At 41.1% G+C, this 20924-nt stretch overlaps 1 protein-coding gene across 14 annotated transcripts in view; it reads left to right on the top strand.

Moving 5' to 3' along the window:
• Positions 1-20924, top strand: part of DLGAP1 (DLG associated protein 1) — a 312230-nt gene that overhangs the window by 201281 nt on the left and 90025 nt on the right. For 6 of the 14 annotated variants that reach the window (XM_057699894.1, XM_057699898.1, XM_057699895.1 and 3 more), the window contains one exon: positions 10408-10437. The exons of the other annotated variants lie outside the window; for them this stretch is intronic. In XM_057699894.1, coding sequence (XP_057555877.1) covers positions 10408-10437 — 30 coding nt within the window. The remainder of the gene's footprint in view (positions 1-10407; positions 10438-20924) is intronic. 14 annotated transcript variants of the gene reach the window in all.

The following is a 20924-nucleotide window of genomic DNA, read 5'->3' as shown; positions in this document are numbered from 1 at the left end:
GATCCCACATGCCTTGTGGAGAAGCCAAATAACAATAGTAATAATAAAGTCACTAGCATGTGATAAAAAAAAAAAAATTCAAGTTCTTAACAACCATGAATTGTGCCTTTACTATGAGGGCTTCCTTCCTTGAAATTTTTTATTTTAACTAAATACAAGTATAATAAATGGCTTCAACGAGCTTTTATGGATACTATTAATGTGACAATATTATAACCTAAAAAGCAGTCTTGCTAATAATATCACTCTCTCGACCCATCCTAATATAATAGAGTCCTCAGATCTGGTCATTTCTCTGCCTTAAGACGATATCTAAAGCAGAATACTACCATACACATTACACATAGGCGTAGGTACCCCTGATTCACAGTTTCCGTTCCTTTGTCGACTGCCCCTCGATACTCATAATCTGCCCTAGACCCCAGTGTTTCCCACTCATTGTCACTCAGCTCAGGAACTGTAGCCTCAGTCAACATGCCACACTATCTTCAATAACATCATTTGGAAGCCTTACACTTATTCCTAGATGTGTCTGCCCCAAAGAAATTTGTGATTGAATTGGTGATGAGTATACTCAGGATCTTTCTAGAGGTTCACTGGGGGTAGAAACAGAAATCTGAATCATTTTATAGATTTCTAGACTGTTGGAGGTAAATATATTCTACTTTCAGATTATTCTAACCATTCCCCTCCATAATTGAACATGGTGCCTGCATAGTTTCCAAGGCTTCAGGACCCTTTAAGTCCCACCCAAGGATCGTGTTCTCCTGCCTCCAATTCTGTGGCCATGTTGCCTTTCAGCTGCTGTTGATTAGGAAGTGTATTTGATCCTTTTGTGAACAGCACTGTTGCATGCAGTCAACAAAAAACAAAGTTTTGTTGTACACATACTCTCTGCCAGGCACCGTGCTAGTCACCGTGAATACAAATATAAATCAGGTGTAATCCTCGCTTCCAAGTTACCGGCAGAGAGAGACACATGAAGGCAGAGAGAGGCAGGACAGTTCAGGTGTATACGAAATGCGGAGGAGACATCAGGGAAGGTTTTACAACACAGGAGATATTTGAGTTGGTTTTGAAAAATGAGTAAGTGTGCAGCAGCCACTCACATGACCACTTACGTACAAAAAAACTGGCAGATTAGAATCTGATCAATTTCTTTTTTTTTAATAGCTCCTCTTTATTTTTTATTTATTTTTTGGCTGCATAGGGTCTTTGTTGCTGCACATGGGCTTTCTCTAGTTGTGACAGGCGGGGGCTACTCTTCCTTGTGGTGCGATGGCTTCTCGCTGCAGTGGCTTCTCTTGTGGAGCCGGGGCTCTAGGGCACACAGGTTCAGTAGTTGTGGAACAGGGTCCCTAGAGCATACAGGCTTCAGTAGTTGTGGTGTGTGGGCTTAGTAGTTGTGGCACACGGGCTTAGTTGCTCTGCGGCATGTGGGAACTTCCAAGACCAGGGCTGGAAGTGTCCCCTGCATTGGCAGGCAGATTCTTAACCACTGCACCACCAGGGAAGTCTTAGACGCTGATCAATTTCTTTTAAGAGCCACTTCAAAATCTCAGAAGATCCCACGGAGGGTGGAAAAGAAAAGTATCTGAATTTTAAAATTTTCATTCCATTTCTTGTCAACTCATGTCTATATTCTTTGACCCCAGGATAAGTCAGGAAGCAGCATCCTTACCCAGCTTGATTGGCATCCTCGGGGCTTTCTCTGTGATGGTGTAAAACAACATGCAAACGCCAGGGGGCGATGAGGTTTCACCAAAAATCACAGGAAACGCTCCAGATCTTGTTTTGACTAAGAACTTTTACAGCATCCTGGTGCAAAGGTGAAATCCTTAATAAAAAGTTTCGCTAAGAAACAAACAAACAAACAAAAAACTTCTAAAAGTCCTTTCTTTAAAAGCTTCCTAAATTCCCATCAAAATTGCCTTTCAGCGTTTGCCCACAGCTGAACGTTTTGCAATATTATTTGCCAAAGAATTACTTCAATTTTGTTCTCAATACAGCTGCCTGATCTTCCCCATCCTCTGCCTAAGCAATCTCACCAGCCTCCAGCTAACCCGATTTCACATCGCTGGGACTCTATTGCGTCCTCAGCCCACCGTGGGCTCAGCTGCTTCTTTGGCGGAGCTGCGGCTCCCTTGAAGGTAATTCCAATCCCGCCTGTGTTTTGTTTCCGGCTCAGCAGCCGCAGGTGTCTGCCCTCCCTTAACCCACAAGGATGAGAGATCAAAGGTGTGTCTACATCTGCCTCCTGCCCGGCTCTTTAATCTGTTACATGTTCAAAAGGGACAAGTACGGTATTGTGCAGTTAGGGAGGAAGGGCAAATCAGAGCCATGGAAATGGGCAACGTCCCAGGGTGTGTGAACGCGCTCAAACGATGTGGGATATGTCTGTCTACACAGTAGCCCTGCCGTTGAGGGGGTGTTTTCTTTTAAATTATGTTATGAATATTATGCGTAAATGGAGATCTTTTCTCTGTTTGGAGCCCTACTAAACCCTCTTAAAAAATACGTTGTAGGGAATTCCCTGGCGGTCCAGTGGTTAAGACTTGGGCTTTCACTGCCGTGGACCCGGGTTCGATCCCTGGCGGGGGAAAGGTGATCCCACAAGCCGCGCACTGCGGCCAAAAAATAAGAAAAATAACTTTTAAAAACTTTTTCTTAAAATATTGTACATAGGTCCATTTGGAGACTACTGCTAAGAGAACTATAACGAGGCAAAGGAGAATCCTTTTTAAATTATGACGTGGACATTTTAAGGACATTTATAGGGACCTTATGTCACATACAGCAAAAACGAAACACTAAGGACTTGAAACAGCAGAAAAATGTTAAGAAAGACAGTTTCCAATGGATCCATCCATTTTCCACATGCACAAGACTCGATAAGTAGGGAAATACATTTTTAAAAAACAGACTGAAAATTAGATTTTAAGAAAATAGTCTTGGAAGCAGAGGTAATGGACGGCATGGAATCTTTACCCAGACATCAGCCATCCTGCAATTCTTTCCCGCCAGTTTTGGATGAAGGGGTAGGGCAGAAAAGGAGCTCACAATGTAGTAAGAAATTATTTCTAAACTTAAATTTAAAAATCACTTAGAAAGTTGAGTACCCACAACTTTCTTTAGATTCTCAGGAGAGCCCCCTAACTTCCTGCAAAGACATAAATGTGAGGACACATTGCTTTTTTTTCTCGTCTGGTCTCCTGTGCCCACACACACCCAGAAGCAACCTTAACTTCCTCTTCTCTGCACAGGGGTGACCAAAAGGAACGTCAGCAATTTTAGTTATGCTGAGTTGCTGTATATTAAGTCACACTATCTTTCCCCAATTACAACGGCTTTGAGTCCAAAAGTTCACCGTGTGTGAGAGAGGAGAACAGTGACACAGTTAGTAAAGGCTCTGGTGAGGAAGGAGTCCTTATCAGCTGCATCAAATATTTCCATTCATCTGCTTAAATATTTACTCAGCGCTATATCCAGACACACTACTTGACTCTGGAAATCGTTGATCAAATTGTCCTGCTCGCAATCTAGAAGTGGAGGCTGGCATTCAGGAAATGATCACAGAGATAATTGTTCTGAGAGAAGCACCATTCTTGCAGGAGAATCTACTGTAACAAAGGAACTAATTTAGAGGGTCAGGGAGAATTTCCCTGAGAAAATCCTCATAAGCTAAGAGCTGAAAGATCAAGAAGAGTGAGGGAGGGCACCTGTTAATATTCAGAGACCTAGAAGGGTGGTGTGACTGGAGTACAGATTGCTAAAGGCTGAGATGCCAAGTAAGGTCAGAGAACCTGGGCTCAGGTAACTGTTCAGTTACTTATCACTACATAACATAGGACTCCAAACCATAGAAAAGGAGCTTAAAAACAACCACTTTATTATCCCGTACGATCTTATGGGACATGAACTTAGACAGGGTTTACCTGGGTGATTCTTCTGTTCCACATTCAGCTGAAGGTTGGGCTGGTCTAGGAGAGCCAGGATAGCATTATTCACATGGTACTTTGGTTTCCATGTCTGGGAGTGTGTGCTCAGCCAGGGTTGTTGAACAGAGACCTGTAAGTGGCCTCTCCAGCACTGTAGCTTCAAGACGTCTTGCATGGCAGCTCAGGGCCCCCAGAGAGACTGTCCAGGAGATAGGAAGTATTACAGTCAGACCCAGATAGATCATTCCCACTATATTCTATTGGTCAAAGCAGTCATAGAGCTCACCCAGGTCAAGAGGAACAACAGAGACACCATTTTTCAATGGGAACAGTTTCAAATAAGTTGTGGCCATCTTTAGTCAGCCACAGTTCACCATCAGACACAAACTATTTACATTTTTCTACATGCAAAATGTACTCACTCCTAAAGCCCTCCAGAAATGTCATCTTGTTATGGCATTAAGTTCAAGTTTGAAGTCCAGGTTCTTACCATCTAAACAAGGGTCAAGTACTGATAAGGCACCTTTGATATAGTTCTCTAGCACAGTTGCTCTCAATATGAAGACTTGTGAACTGAAATGAAAAGTATCTACACCCCCCCCACACACACACACACCCAGCATATACTGATGATATGGGGGTGAGATCAATGCAGTGAGCGCTTTCGTTCAAAGAGTGGAGGAACAAGACTTGGTGCAGAGCAATCACTGGCCCATAGCAGTTCTGAAATCCACATACTGCCAGTTCCTTGACTTGGGGGGCCCAGTCCTGCTCCCTGACTCTCTGTAGTTCTGGTCACCACCCTGAAAACCCTTGTTCACACCTCCTAAGTTATCCTGTTTCCATAATGTCTTAAGTCAAGTTGCCGTAACAAAATACCATAGACTGAATAGTGCAAACAACAGATATTTATTTCTCACAGTTCTGAAGCCTGGAAGTCTGAAATCAAGGTTCCAGCAGGGTCAGGTTCTGGTGAGGACTCTGTCCCTGTCTTGTAAATGGACACCCTGTTGTGTTCTCACATGGCCTTTCCTCAGTGCATACATGTGGAGAGGGAGAGAAATATATCTCTCTTCCTATTCTTTCAAGGGCACTAATTCCACCATGGGGACCCCACCCTTATGACCTTATCTAAACCTAGTTACCTGCCAAAGGCCCTGTCTTCAAATACCATCACATTGAGGATTAGTTAGAGCTGTGACATATAAATTTGAGGTAAGGAGGAGGAGAACACAATTTAGTCCTCAGCCCATAAGAAATGGCCTATTTCCTGCCCATAGACATCTGGGGGCTTTAAAGACTCTTCCATTTTGAACTACCTCTGCCTATTTTTGTCCAAGCTGATAATGTGTCCACTAATACACTTCTCTTGAAATCTTTGTGGGCTTCCTATGAATCTTATTAGACTTCACTCTGTTAGACAAAACACATCCACAATTCTCCTCAAGAAAATACCTTCTTTGGCCTGGGCTCAGAGTCAAGGTGCTGTGGGAAAACATCTTTAGGATTCTTAGAAACTTTTTTGTCTCATTTAGAAGCTTATGAGGCACACAATTAAGTCTTTCTGAAGTCATAAAAAAGGGTCTTATGGCCACACCCTTGAGCTGATCTCTACCATCAGTCAATTTCTAGGTTGAGAGGCTTTTGCCTTTGAAAAGACTAGGAATGTGAAACACTTTTATCTTTTTTTAAACCAACAGGTACTAACTATATATTTCCTCTAAATTTTGCTTGAAAACTGAACATTTCCTTTTTTAAACCCCTCTTTATCTATACTTTATCATTTGCAACTTTTTTTTAAAGAGCCAGCTGGCACTTTAAGCATTCTACCTGGAAATCTCCTCACTAAAATCTATGAATTCATCAGGTATATTTTCACTTTCCATGTTACTACAGGTGACAATGTTGCCAAACATTCTGTCTTTACATCAGAAGATTTGCCTTTTCTCCAGTCTCCCAGTTTGCCGGGACAGGGACCATTTTTCCCCGTCCTCTGAGCTTTCACCAGCAATCTTCCAGCTTCTTCCCTTAGCCGATGTTGTTTGTCAGAATATCTAAAGTTGGTCACTCCATCATAGCAGTCTTAGGGCTTCCAACCTGGTATGTCAGGGTTTCCAGAGGGAGAGCTCCAAGAGACAGAAAAAAGAGGCTGCCTGTTTCATAAAGCCTGGGCACAGACATTGGGAGAGCAACACTTCCACTGTACTTTAATGGTCAAAGCAGTCTCAGAGCTGGCCCTGATTCAAGAAGAGGGGACATAGCCCACATCTCTCTATGGGAGGTGTATGGAAGAATTTGTGACCATTTTTATTCCTCTATGGGTGACATCATATAGGACTTTGCAAGTCGTGTTAAGGCTTTTGAATAAAGGCTTTTATCTTATGAACCATGAAAAGTCATTTAAGACTTTTAAAAGGGTGAAGGATATCACATAATTGGACCTGCCTTTTGAAAAGATCACTCAGCTTGCAGTATAAGAATGCACTGGAAGGAAGATATTAAAAACTGAATGGCTCTTTCTTAGTTCCTCTTTCTCTATCCGTATCCTATCATACAGATTCCTGTGAACATTACTATGACAATTTGGCCTGGGGTAATGACAGTAGAGGCAAGAAAACTGCAGATTCTAGAGATATTTGTGTATAAAATCAATTAGCTAATATTCCTTGAAGTCCACTTAGGGCATACTCTTGTTTCCAACTAATTGATAAATGTACTTCTTGGAGATCTTTTTACATTATAATCCTGAAACCTAAACTTCTACTGTAACTTAAGTATATTCACTCCATAAAGACCAGCCTCTGAATAGAAATAGTCAGAGGTCAAAATAATAAAATCTAGGATTCTGCTCAATGGTATCCACCATGAAGATAACATGTTTGAATTACACTTGCTGGGATTGATCCAATTTTCTTTTAAGACACCTGGAAACACTTGGGAATGGTCGCTTATTCATTCGATAAACATCGATTAAGTATGTACTGTATGCCAGGCACTATGGTCGTCAAGGAGTTACAGCAGAAAGGAAGAAAGACCAGGTTCCTACTCCCATTCTGCTTATGTTGTAATGAGGAAGAACAGCCCAAAACAAAGAACCAAATAATACATCGATGAGATAATTTTAAGTAGTGATAACTGCTATAAAAAAAATAAAGTAAAAGAGAGAGATGGGCCAGAGTCTTCTTCCTGGGACTGCTCTAAATACAGTAATCAAGGAAGGACTCTGCAAGAAAGTGACATTTGAAGTAAAAGCTGAATGAAGAGGAAGAGCCAGCTGCGGGAAGATGCAGCAGTTTGGGGAAGAGCTCTCAAGCAGGAGGGAGCAGCAAATGTGGGAGGGGTGGTTGGGGGGGTGGGGTGCACGAAAAGGAGTTAGCACTGCAAAGTACAGAGAGAAAACCAAATGGGCTAAAGCATTTGAGTGAGGGAGAAAGTCACCTGAAATGAAGTAGAACAGATAAGAAAACAAGCAGGAATACATCACATAGGGCCTCGATGGCCAGGGTTAAAAATGCGATTAGTATTTCAATACCAATGAGATGTCATTGGAGGGTTTTGGTGAGCCCTAGTCATTCACTCTTTAGCATGAATTATTTTAACCTGACTGTTTTTCCTAAGAATTCCTTTAGATCAACAGAAGTGAGTCATTAGGTGGAAAAAACATTTCGGCAGACTGTGAAGAATTAAATGGGGGCTTGGGAGTGAGTAGGGTCCATTGTGTGTGTGTATACACATATATGTATGTGTTCTGGCTCACCCTGACTTCCAGGCAATGGCAATGTCAGCCGGTCACCAGATAATGTCTATTGTGTGTCCGAGAAGTCGGCAGCGCTACGTGTAGCTTTTCAGCACCAACATCAATCATTGCTCAAATATTCATATTTTTAAAATATTTCTATTTTAAGATAAAGGAAATACCTTCTCATTCTATAAGTTTTTGTATAATGTTAGTATTAGCTACCTAACCAGATTTAGCCAATTATAGATTTTCACTACATCGTAGTTACTTTGCAATATAAAAGCCTATACTGCTATAGGGAGAAGCTGGATTTGGGGTTTAAAAAAATAAGAGAAGTTCATATGGAGTAACAAATCACTAATGTTTTTGTTAAAATAATGTTTATACTTAGAGTTCTAAAGTCAGATTTTCGTTTTTTAACGGACCTTTTTTCCCCTAACTCTCTAACTTCATTCCTGGTCTCCTTTCACCATCACCCGAATCTCCCATAAGAAATTCTCTAGACTTTCTTGCTTTACTTGCATCGAGCCTGTTTCTATACACTGATTAGATCACAATGTTGTTCTTTCATTTTATTGGCAGTTGCTGACACCATGGTTATGCACAAAAATAAGCATGACTGAAAAAAAAATCAATATTCTGACCTGGTTTCCTGCATAAAGATTCTACAGTTTAAAAAAGACAGGATCATTGCTTACTAAGCCAGTGACTCATACCTCTTGGCATGGTTGCCTGACCAAAAGAATGCCAAATCCATTTAGCTTGTGTTCTTGTTGATGGTCAATGACTGTTATTTCCAAGGTGATCTATGTATAGTATATTTTTGTGTATGACAGGTTTAAGAGGTTTTGAAATTACTGGCAAAGTAATAGTAAGTGCTCGGCTTATTCACATTTGGTTTGTTTGGTTAAATTACAGCCTCTTTTGGGAATATCTCAGGAAGTATTCTGAAGGTCAGGATTTTCTTCTCTGGGCCTGAGTAAAAAAGAAACATCAGTTAGGGCCATGGTGTGTCAGACCTGGTTCATACCAGCTGGCAAGAGCCAGTTGTTACATTTGCAGGAAGTTTGCAAGTCCATTACTAAACATAGCCATTATTACAAATTAAGTTAGACAAACTTCCAATTGTAATTATGTTAAAAGCAAAGGTAACAAATATCTAAAACTCTTTACTTCTTAATAGTTTGACTACATTTTACGATCCATGCTGTTGGGGTTCTTTATGTTTCCTGCCCTTGTGTGGTGAAATAGTAGGTGACAATTTTGCTACTACCCATTTCTTCACGAACCCACCTTCACTGACGACAAAGTGGGTAGCTCAAAACAGGCCATGGTGGGAATATTTAAATAGTGTTGATGTCGAAAGAGTTTTACTTTAGTGAAAATAATTTGTATGAAGGTGAAAAATAGTTTAATAGTAGATCACATAAAAGATATAATAATAATGAATTTATTGGGAAAAGAGCAAATTGGAATGCTATTCAGTGCAGGATTTTGTCAAATCATGATGGATTTGCTGGCTGTGAATACAAGGTTTTGGCCCAAATCAACAGAAGTATCCTGTGTGAATCTATTGGCTCTATGGAACTTGCAATAAAGAAGATTGTATATTTTATTAATATGTATAGATTGTGTACTACACATCATTTATATCAGTAAAGCCCATAATATACACACATAATATAGGCACACTCTTTCCTCTGGGGAGTCCCTTGTTAAACACTAACCAGACATTAATGGTTCCACAGGAAAGATGAAATTCGACTGGTAGCTTTTCAAGCAGTTTTTTTTTTTTTTTCCAGAAAGTTATAAAGGAGAGCGAGTCTGTCTCTTTGTGAACATAATCTGTTAAAATCAGAGTGTGTTCATGCTGATACCAGTTCGGTTTACCAGTATTGAAAAGGGTTTTGTTTCCATTTTCATTTGAGACTCCTCCTGTTTGAAAAAGAACCAGAATTTCAACCCAATGAAACTGTAGACATTTTTTTTTAGCCTAAGATATCACATAGGGTTTGGGAAATATTTTTTATTTATGACTTACCAAAAAAAAAAAGAAATTTTCAAAATCAAATTATTGGACCCGGTCTAATTTATAATTTAGGTTAGTATTTTCACCTTTCAGTTCACCAGAAAGGCTCGTGAATATCCAGTCAAGGGTAGTGTCTCTTCACTTCATGAACAATTTGACAAGCTCAGCCCCTCCACTGACCCGCAGGGGACTGCAACACTGAACACAGACCAGAAATGGCCTCTGGTCCAACCACTCCAGAAAAGGAAGTTGCCAGATCACAGCATGGTTTTTAACAACCTGTTATATATTTCATCAGAAACCCTGTCCCAACACCTATCAAATGATCTCTCTATACAGTTTAGGTAGAAAATACTAGATCCTGGTGTCCTTTTGAGTGGTCTAATCAATCCGTCACCCATCTACAGACATAGTCATTCAGACTATTGAGACTCAGCCTTTGTTTCTTCCAAACACACGTCAGATCCCTTATTTAGTGAAAAACGCTCCCAAATGGTACTAGTGGGGAGACGAAGACACTCATGAGGTCTAATCAACAACTGAAAATTACTTCGTTTTTGAAGTTGATATCTGTTTACTTAAATTCTCAAAAAAACAGGAAAAAAAAAAATCCAGATCTGAAGCATGTATGTATTTGTGAGAAGCCTAGCAAAGGTAATTTGGATCCATTCTATAACTGCCACTTTTTGTTTTTATTCAAGGTGTCATAAAACTGAGTTCTGCAGTTGAAGGTACGTTTTTACAACCACAAAAAATAACGTTTTGCTTCAAGGTTGCACCGGGTGGCTTTGTAGCTAGACCGCTTCTGTGGCCGTGGTGTCTGAAGCCATGTTCTAATTGCCAGCTATCGCCATTCCATCTGTGTTTCTCTTTGTCCTGGTCTTCTTATGCGACGCGTCTCCGTGAGTGGTCTTAACACTGACCCCAGAGGCAGCATTGATGAGAGCAAACATGTCTGGTCCGACCCTGATGGGATGGTCTCAGGCCCAGCTCCTTAGAGAGCCCCTCACTCTGCAGCATCCGTATCAGATGCTTGGCAGCCCCTCAGCAGCATCTTTATCCGAGGCTGGACCATGAGTCTTCTCAGGAACCTTGCCCCCCTTCTTTCCATAGGACCTTTTCTAGAGGGTTTCGGTCCCTTACCCAACATAGCAGCCACGTTTGCCCAGGAAGCCTGCGGGCACAGAGTCATTAAAGCTTCCTGAGGAGAAAATTAAGTGGTTAAGGCATTTGCCAGTCTCCAAGCACGAGGTACCACCCAGGAGGTATCGCAAGGCCCAGCTTCCTTGAGTGTCACCCATGTCACCCACACTGGGCAGTCCCCTGGAATCATGCTTCCAAGAAGCTGAGAAGAAAAGGAAGAGGGATTTAAAGAACGAGGATGGTCGACGGGGGAGAGAGGACACAGCCGTGTTTCACTGAGTAACCCCTAAAATTGTGTTAAAAACACCTCATTGTTTGAAATGACTCACTTGTTATTGGTGTAAAGTTGACCACCTCACCCTCAGAGGAGCATACATTTCGCAAGTAGGGAACGTGTCATGCTCTCTCTTTGTGAGTGTCTGCTTGTTGTGGGGGTGTGTGTATGTTCTCGTTTATTGGGAGTTTGTTAGCCATGTTTTGGAGGGTTCTTCATCCCCACTTAGTCAGGGGAGGCTCCTTGGAAGAGGTTGTGGGCTTTAACATGAGTTTTCAAATTTAGGGAGTGATGTGGCTTCGTGAATGGGCAATGCATGGAGGTGCAGAGCAGAAAAATGCAGGGGGTGGGGGTTTCGAGTGGTGAGACCACCTGCTTGACTCAAGCAAAGGGACTGGGTAGTCTGGAGTTTGTAGATTAGGAGATGAGAGGGACTCAAGAGTGTCCCCATGGGGCTGACAGATTCAAAGTGGGGACCTCTGTCCCTTTAGTGGATTTAGTACCATCACATTTTGAAAAACACATTAAAAAGGCACTAATTCTGACATTCATGGCAGAAAGTGTGCTGATCTCTCAAGTAAGGAAGGGACCAGGAGACAGTGCAGGCAGTGGCATTTCAGGGTCAAGGGAGGAGCCAAACGATGTCCCTGGGGGAACGAGGGAGGGCACAGTGCGTGTGTCAGGCCCTGTGAGGCCAAGCAGGGATTCAAGGTCCCTCTGCACGGAAGCATGGAATTTTATTGAGAGATGATCCAAATCTCCCCCTGGCTAAGAAGACATAGAAGACACAGCAACAAAAGCAAGCAGGACCATGAGAATGACTTTGCCCGTGTAAACTCTCAGTGGCGAGTCAAGCTGCGTTTCAGTTAATTATCTGTAGAATTCCAGATAATAGTGGGTCCACCCTGGGCTGTCTGGATGTGTTATGGAGGAAAGGCTTTGAAGTCAGAGCTTTATGCTGCCTGCTTGGCTTAAGCACAGTATTCCACTTACAACTAAAGGATGGAAAAACACAATTTTTAAAAAGCCAGAAAGCCAAGAGACCATTAGCTCATTTAAAAACTATTGTTCTCCTAGAACAATGGCCCTGTCATCATATTGGGAGTAATTATGGTTACTCCCAGTCGCATGGCCTATCTGAATCCCCCCAAACAGGTTTATGGTCTTCAAAGAAAAAGAAGAGTGAGGAAAAATAAGGGCAGAGAGCAGAATGACTACCTGGGGCTCTTTCAGCAGCCTCCTCATCACTCTGAGTCCCTGGGGCTCACAGGGAGTGGCCATGGGTACCAAAGGTCAGGCCTATTTCAACTGCTGCTTGAGCATCTTTTTGGCAGCTTCTTGGCTGGGGGCTGGAGTAGCTTGAAGGCTTGGGAGCATGCTGTGTTGTAGATGTGTTAGAATCTATGTGCCAAGGGGGCCCCAAGGGCACTGTTTTTTTTTGGGGGGGGGGTGGTCGGGGGTGTTTCACGCATGCGTTCTCCGTGCATCTGGAAGGGGAGCATTTGACAAGCATGCTCTGTGGGATGTATGTTGGACACTCTTGTCTCGATTGGAAATCAAACCTCAGATGGTGGTCCTTGTGAATGCTTAGCTCTTTACTTGCTATTTTCCATCTGCGGAATGAACTCAAGGGGGCTTCTACAGCTTATCAAGGCAAGAAATACGGAAATCAGTGGAGAGACTCTGCCAGAAATGAAACCTATTTCCTTTTCTTTAAAAATGACTCTGTTCTGGATAATCCTAGAACTCTGAACATGGCATTAATGTTTTAGGTAGGTTATCCTTTTCTTTTTCTCTTCTTTTTAAGGAAAAGCAATTGTCAAAGTCCTAAGAGAACATCAACAAAGATTCCCTGTGCTACTTCCTACTGAGCATTTTTGTTACACAGATCTGTCTGTTCTCCTTTTCTGAAGCAGGGGTGCCCCCTTCAGCATTTTGCAGCTTCTTGTAAGCTTTTAAAATCAGCTGAAAGAAAAAAGCTATTTATATCACGTGAATGGTAAGGTTAAAAGTGAATGGTCCTTTCACATTCTAAAGACTTAAAATTACGTTGAAACAGAAACACTCATTAATACTTCCTTTTGGATGAAGAAAAAATATTTGAACAGGGAAAAAATTTAGGTTTGAAAGAAATTATTGCAAAGTTTTGTTGATTACACTGATGAGCTCTGGACTCTAATTTTAGATTGATAACCCCAAACTCAGAAAATTGGGGGGAATTCCCTGGCAGTCCAGTGGTTAGGACTTTGTGCTTTCATTGTCTAGCGCCCAGGTTCGATTCCTGATCTGAGAACTAAGATTGCCACAAGCTGTGGGCCCCCCCCCCAAAAAAAAAAGAAAGAAAAAGAAAAAAGAAAATTGGGCTAAAAGAGGAAACATCCAGACAGCAAACTGGGGAGAAGGAGAGATAGTTGGGGCGATAGCAAGAATTTCATGATAGAATCTTCCAAATATTCCTTTTAAAAGGGATTTCCCTCTTGAAATTGGAGCAGGAAGAGGCACATATCCCCACAAGTAGGATCAACGTACAAGCCTGTCCAAGCAAAATGAGAAGGCAGGTCATGGAACCACTGAGTTATGCCTGAGTTAGAATCTCCCTGACATCCTTCAGGCATCTTTCTGGGGAGGGAGGGTCCAGCCCCAGCCCCAGCCCCAGCTGGAAGCTCCTTATCAGACTCACAAGGTGTGTTCAGGTGTGTGGGGAGGGGGGACCTTGGGGCTGGGAGGCTGCAAGCCTGGAGGCTGAGGACAAGCCTTTGCAACTGATAACCAGGTGCACAGAGTGAGGAGACTTGCCTCAAAGGGGACTTGTTTATCCCTTGTAGGTAGGTGACAATCAGAAATTTCAAAATGATGTCAAATTCTTTTGAAAGCCGCTATGAGGGAATGAAGTTTGCCTCTTTGGAAAAGTTCCATGTCTTGAAAAATGGAAACAGATGAGCCTCTAGGAAGAAATCTAAAAGGCAAAATGGTGACCCAAGCCCCCACTTTCGATGTCTGCTTTGGGGGCCATACTGTGGCTTCAGTTAAAGCTGCAGGTGACTCTTGGATCGTGAGTCCTGTGTCTCTATGAACAGCTTCGATTTGATAAACAAAAGCTCTCCTGGGCGTGTGGAGCTTTTTTCTTCTCGTCACTTCATTTTATTTAGATAATTTTTTCTTCCAGTTCTATTGCAATATAATTGACATGTGGCACTGTATAAGCTTAAGGGGTACATCATCAGGATTTGATTTACATACATCATGAAATGATCATCACAGTAAGTTTAATAAACATCCATCATCTCATATAGTTAGAAAATTAAAAACTTTTCCTTGTGATGAGAGCTTTTAGGATTTACACTTTTAACAACTTTCATAGATAACCTACAGCAGTGTTAATTACATTCATCATGTGGTACGTTCCATCCCTAGTACTTATTTATCTTATAACTGGAAGTTTGTACCTTTTGACCACCTTCATCCAATTCCCTCACCCCCTACCCCCCCACTCCCCATCCCCTCACCTGCCCCACCCCCTTGCATCTGGTAACCACAAATCTGATCTCTTTTTCTTTGAGTTTGTTTTTGAAATATAATTGACTTACAACACCATGTTAGTTCCTGACGCACATCATGATTCGATATTTCTATACGTTATGAAATGATTGCCACTAGATACTTCGAAAGTGTCATAGTAATGACACACAAACCACAGAGCAGGGCACTTAGGACTGTCGTCACATCCAGGGCAGTGTTTTCTATGGCCTCAAGGCCTCAGATCCAGTAAATGGAATGATTCCTCAAGAATAGGTAAAAATAAAATAAGGAAAAACTTGACTCAAACTTTGTTCCCATTTTCAAAAGTCACAGCACCCACAGCTTCATGTCTGCTCTGTAAACCTGTGAAAAGAGCTGCCTTTCAGTTATGAAGCATTGATCTGACTTTTCATGTGTGTTGAGGGCTGAGATACTTTTGCTTAAGAAATTCTATTTATAATACGACATGCAGTGTTTCCAAGAAAGCCCCAATCTCAGTCTGTTTGGGCTGCTATAACAAATTACCATAGATTGGGTGGTTTAAACAACAGAAATTTCTCTCTCACAGTTCTGGAGGCTGAAATTCCAAGATCAAGTCCCTGGCTGGTAACTTGTCTGGTGAGGGCCCCCTGCTGGGTTGCAGCCAGCAGACCAGGGAGCTCTCTTGAGTTGCTTTTATAAGGGCACTAATCCCATTCATGAGAGCTCCTCCCTCATGACCTATTCACCTCCCAAGAGCCCCCCTTTTAATACCTTGGTGATTAAGATTTCAATGTATGAATTTGAGGGGGACATAAATATTGTCTGTAGTAACCCCCAATGAATTTAACATTTAAAAAATATCCCAAATGTATTGATATCATTCCCTCCCTAGATGAATTTGGTTCTTGTCACTGTCTTTCTATTTTTGAGCAAAGCCATATACTCAGTACATCAGGTTAGACTGTGGTAGATCCATGAACAAATGGATAGCTGATGGACCTATTTCTAGCCATAAATTTAGGATGAAGATTCAACATGTTTGCTACTGGAAATCAAAGCAAAACATCTTTACAGACCTTCAAGTCAGAGAGCTACAGAGATAGGGAAGGGGTGCCTCCAGGGAAAGAATTCGTCTCCAGTCAACCAGAGTGAAGGGTGGCAGTGTGTCAAAGATCTAAAAACAGAACATGGTAGCAACTGAAATCAAGACTGAGAGAGTTGTTTCTGCAAAAACACCCGGACCTCTGCTAGCAGGGCTAATCTGGACGGTGGATCAGCTGTACTGAGCAATCAGGGTTCTCTGCTCAAATGTATTTTGCAGACACTTATACTTTTGGTGCAATTCTACAATTAACCAACAACATCTCTGAAAAGGATGAGCATTGAGCTGAGAATTTTCCAAACAGCTTCCAAAATCTCAGACTCTCCTGAAATGGCAAAGATGGAGGTGTGTGATCCATAAACTGGAAGTTGAATTTTGCCTACATTGCAGTCTTTGTTGGAATGGCCCTCACCTTGGGAAAACTTCACCTGGAATAAACCAGTGGGAGCATTTCAGAGATCTCTCACAGTCACCTTTTTGTTTTGTGTTGTTTTCCTTTTTCCCCTTCTCTCCTTCCCTCTCCCTCTTCCATTATTCCAGCTGCACTTCTGTTTCTGCTGTGTCATAGAAAGCAAAGGGGACAGCCCTTCAGGCAACAGAAGGCCAACCACTAACTGGATGGGTTTGGCAAGTAACTACTTGCCTAGTTGTCCAATAAGATGGAGATCTTGGGGCAGCTGAAAAGACCAAACAAGCTGATATGTGTGAAGGACTTAACCTAGTGTATGGTATACAGTAGGTGCTCCCTAAGGTCTTGTTCTCTTCTCTACCTTTCTCTCTCTCTGCTGACTTCCCAAGCTGCCCTGCAGCCCTCCCTCTCTCCAGGGTCCAAAGACCTAGCCAACAAGTGATCACTTCCACGAGGTTATATGGTGGCATGTGCTGAAAGTGTCATTTGGGGCAAAACCATAGACAAAAAACCAGAATAAATCCTCGCTTCTTGGCTTTGAGAGAGTTTTGAGGGAAGCAGGTCCTCAGATGGGAATAGAGCTCCTTGATCACCTCGAGGGAGCTCTGTGCCCAAGAGAACAGGGCTGGGGTCCAATCACAACCCCACTTGGAGGTGTTCCCATCAGGTGGGATCATTGCCTTACCTGCTCATCCAGTCCTGGTGGGGTAGGGAGGAACGGAAAAGTTTCAGCTGGTCCAACAAACAAAGCGTTAGATAAACACTGATTTTATCAATATTAATAATGTTTTCTTATGGGCTAGTCAATAAGGTGGCAGTGTTCCTGAGAGTGCCATTTGTCAACACTAACCAAAAATATGGACGTTTTTGAATAAAGAAAACCAGAGTGACAACAACCACAGCCATCCAAAGAGCAGCCTTCTACAAATCTTTGAACATCTGTAGCCAAAAACTAATCAAGTCTGTGCTGAATAAGCAGCCTTGAGCACCTAGCAAGAGCTTAGCATAACTCAGAAGACAGTTTGCTTCCCAAGCACCATAACCTACCCTTCACCGCCCTCCCTGGGGCAGGAAATAGAATTTTAAAAATCAAAGGCAAGCTGTAAAGGAAAATCTGCCAGCTTAAGTCACTTTCTTTTCTTTTTGTTTCCTGCGTGTAAATTTCAATGCTTATGTGTTGATTATTTTCAGCAATCTTCTGGAAGTTTTCAATGTACACAAAGCTCTTACATAAAAGAATAACCGACTCTATTACACTGCATTAAGAAGACAGCTTTTAAGGACAGTGGTCTAATTAGCAGTCTTTGAAGTCAATTCAATAGTGATATCAAAGCCACTTCTAGTATTTCAATCCCAAATTTAGAAAATGGGCTTTACATTTTCAATCTAAAATTGTGGTCTGAACTTACTATTAATTTTGGAACACACCATAATTTAGACAACTGCTGAAACCACTTAAGGCTGTGGTTTGGAATATGAAGCTGGAAAATCACACCCTCTTAAATTATCCATCACATTCATTAAAATTAACTGTGAAATCAATTTGATGTTGATCTTGTGTACATTTGGTATTCAACTAAGATGCTTACCTATCTAAATATTGCCACAGCTGTATATACAACAGTTTTGTTGAAGCCATTAATGCTTTAAGTTGGAAGAATATACATTATGACTTTAGTTTGGTTTCACTGAGGAAAAAGCCAAAGCATTTTTACAATAATACATCAATGAAACACAAAATCGGGTACCAGTCCCCAAAGCTTTATGGGTCTGAAATGTTTTGGAGATATATATGGATTTTCAGGTGTTTCCTAGTTTTAACCAACATGTATGCTTAGGTGGAAACAGAAAACTAATGATACAGCTCTCCTGAGAACAGTGTTTCTTGAACATATGCCTGTTAGGAGATATAGAAGCAAATTTAATTTCCTTTTAAACCTTCTGTATCCCATGGTTGATTTCATAGATGGCCTCCTCAAGTATAAACACCTAACACTGAGTTTGAAATACACTCTATTGGAGGAAAGTATAAAATAGTATATAAAGGACATTCATAGGTTCAGACTTTGTCCTTGTAACTCTTTGGCTATGTTGTAATCCTAAGCAATTTAATCCCTCTGAACTACACTTTCCTCATCTATAAAATGGGGTTAAAACCTACTGAGTAATGCAGATGATTAAGAGGCCTAAATAAAATGAGATCACGTTGAAGTACCTAGTAAAATGTTTGGCACATAGGTATTCAATATATTTTAGATGTTTATGTATATTGTTTTACTACTGTCTTTATTTTTATTGCATTGGCTCAAAAACTGATTTATCAAAATCAATGCTTCTACTTTAGCTTCATGTTATTTCATAAGTTTTTAAGAGTAATGATCGTGTACCTAAGTAATTATGAATTTGTTTTTTACTAAATTGAATATAATCTCATTACACGTAACCTCATGGAAATCTAACCAAAGTTAGATACAATCAAAATCACATGGTACTTAGGAAGCATGATCAGCATGTCTCCACATAGCCTCTACTCAACTGTTTTCCTTTCTTTATCTGGTCAATTTGGTTTAAGTTTGGAGCATTTTTGTTTTGTTTTACTGTTGCCTTGGAATAACATTACTCCAGCAAATGTTCCTCAAATTCAAAATAGAACATTTTTTAAAATACCACCCTAGGATGACTTAGAACATTCTAGCCTTTTCAATATCCTAGCACATGTAGAATATTATATTTATAAGGCACATAGAGGGAAAGAATTCAGCCTGCTTGAGGCCTATGCCCACTGCCATAGAAAGACTTTATTTCCAAACATATTTTATGACTTTATTGTCCTTAATCTATTAAGACAAAATTAATAAAGTTATGAAATGCCTGCATTATGCCATGTCCTGTATGAGGCCATGAGGATAGAAAGATGAACCAGACCTAGTTCTCCTACCTAGAAAAGGTGGCATCTATGGAAACAGATCATTACAATTTAATACAATAAAAGTGGAATAGCAGGAGTGGATTAAAGGAGTTACATAAATATAGAGTCATCCTAAGATCAGAAAGATGCCCCAGTGAAAGACAGACGGAAGGCAAAGTGGAAGTGGGTGCCTCTCGCTGCGGGTGGCCGAACCCCAGTGCAGACGGATCCCGCCCAGCACCTCAGGGAATCACTTGCAGCTGCTCTGAAGCACGATCTTCTCAGATGGTGGGAGGGAGAAGCTGGGCTCATTAGAAGGGGACACAAATAAGTGAACATGCTCCAGAATGTGTGTCTGCAGTGAGGGGCACTGGTCTCCATGATCCTACTGAGGACGGGGGTCTAGGTGTTCGTGGAGACAGCTCTCTGAGGACACTGAGCAAGCAGCCCTGTGCCGTTGAGGCGAGGCTGTGAGTTTCACCCGTGCACTTGGCTTGCCTTGGGCAAACATTGTCCTCGACCTACCGTGGACACTCACAGGCCCTGGGCTCAGCTTCCTTTAGAAAACTTACCCTACATCACTTCAAACATAGGACATTGATCCACATCCCCTGGTTTTTGGTGTTGTTGTTTTGGGGGTTTTTTGTTTTTGTTTTTGTTTTGTTTTGTTTTCTGGCCTTGCCATTCAGTTTGCAGGACCTCAGGTCCCTGACCAGGGGTTGAGCCCAGGCCACTGCAGCGAAAGCCTGGAATCCTAACCACTAGGTCCCCAGGGAACTCCCAATATCCCCTTTAGATCAATTTGTTTTCTTTAAAAATATTTTAAAGAATTTTTATCATTTTTTATCTACGATTAAGTATGTAAAACTCATTCAGTTTATGGTTAGCTATAACTCCTTGGTAACCATACATATTTAGTATGTATGAAAGTATTTTCAAATGTAACGGAATTTTGTGAACGACAAGTTTAACAATTAGTGATGCTAACATGTTAGTTTATAACAGCATTTAATTAAATTTTTATTAGTTTTGATTTTGTAATTTCTTTTTTCTAGGTTTAGTGCCAGTAAATTTTTTCAAGACTCAAATATTTTACATCCTCTTGAAAGGCTCCTAAGCTGAGGCCTGGTGCCTTATAGGACATAATCGTGGTAATACCTGTTCTGTGCCCTTATGGGATTGCTGTGGGGTTAAAGTGGGGTGAGGGGCTGAAAGCATTTGTGAATCTAGAGTGAACTATAAGTATCTGTTATCATGAATGTATTGCTATGTATAGAAAATCAGTCTACTGTCTATACCACAGAGCACAGTATATATATATAGTCTTATTTTTTATGGAATAACCACCCCTAGAATCCTTGGTAATATACATTAGTTAATCATTATTTATTAGTACATTTGTTATTTATAATTAGCAAAAATATATATGTATATATATTTACATACCGATGTGTATATATATACACACACAGACATATACATAATACACAGAGTAGTATTATCTATAAATACATTGTCTTACTTTGCACAGGAACACCTGTGCAATCTTGCTTGCTGCCTTTATGAAGAATATGCTTCCCTATAGCATAGTTGCTGAGAGTTCAGTTCTAGAGTCTGCCTAGGTTTGAATCCTGGCTTTCCTGCTTACTAGCTGTGTGGTGTGGGCAAATTAACTAACTTCGGAGCCTCTCTTGCCTCTCTCAAAAATGGAATGACAATAATAGTTAATGATTAAGTTGTATAATTCATTATATGGTCGTGGAACTGTGTATGTCACATTGTATACACTCGACAAATGCTGATGGCAGTAGTAAAAATAGCAATAGTCCTACTAGGAATAAAGGAAGTGAGAACACTTCTCCAGCTAGGAAAGGTCTTTAA

The sequence above is a fragment of the Hippopotamus amphibius genome, chromosome 11 (assembly GCF_030028045.1).
Source record: "Hippopotamus amphibius kiboko isolate mHipAmp2 chromosome 11, mHipAmp2.hap2, whole genome shotgun sequence".
Classification (NCBI taxonomy): Eukaryota; Metazoa; Chordata; class Mammalia; order Artiodactyla; family Hippopotamidae; genus Hippopotamus; species Hippopotamus amphibius.
This window is presented reverse-complemented; position numbering and strand designations above follow the sequence as displayed.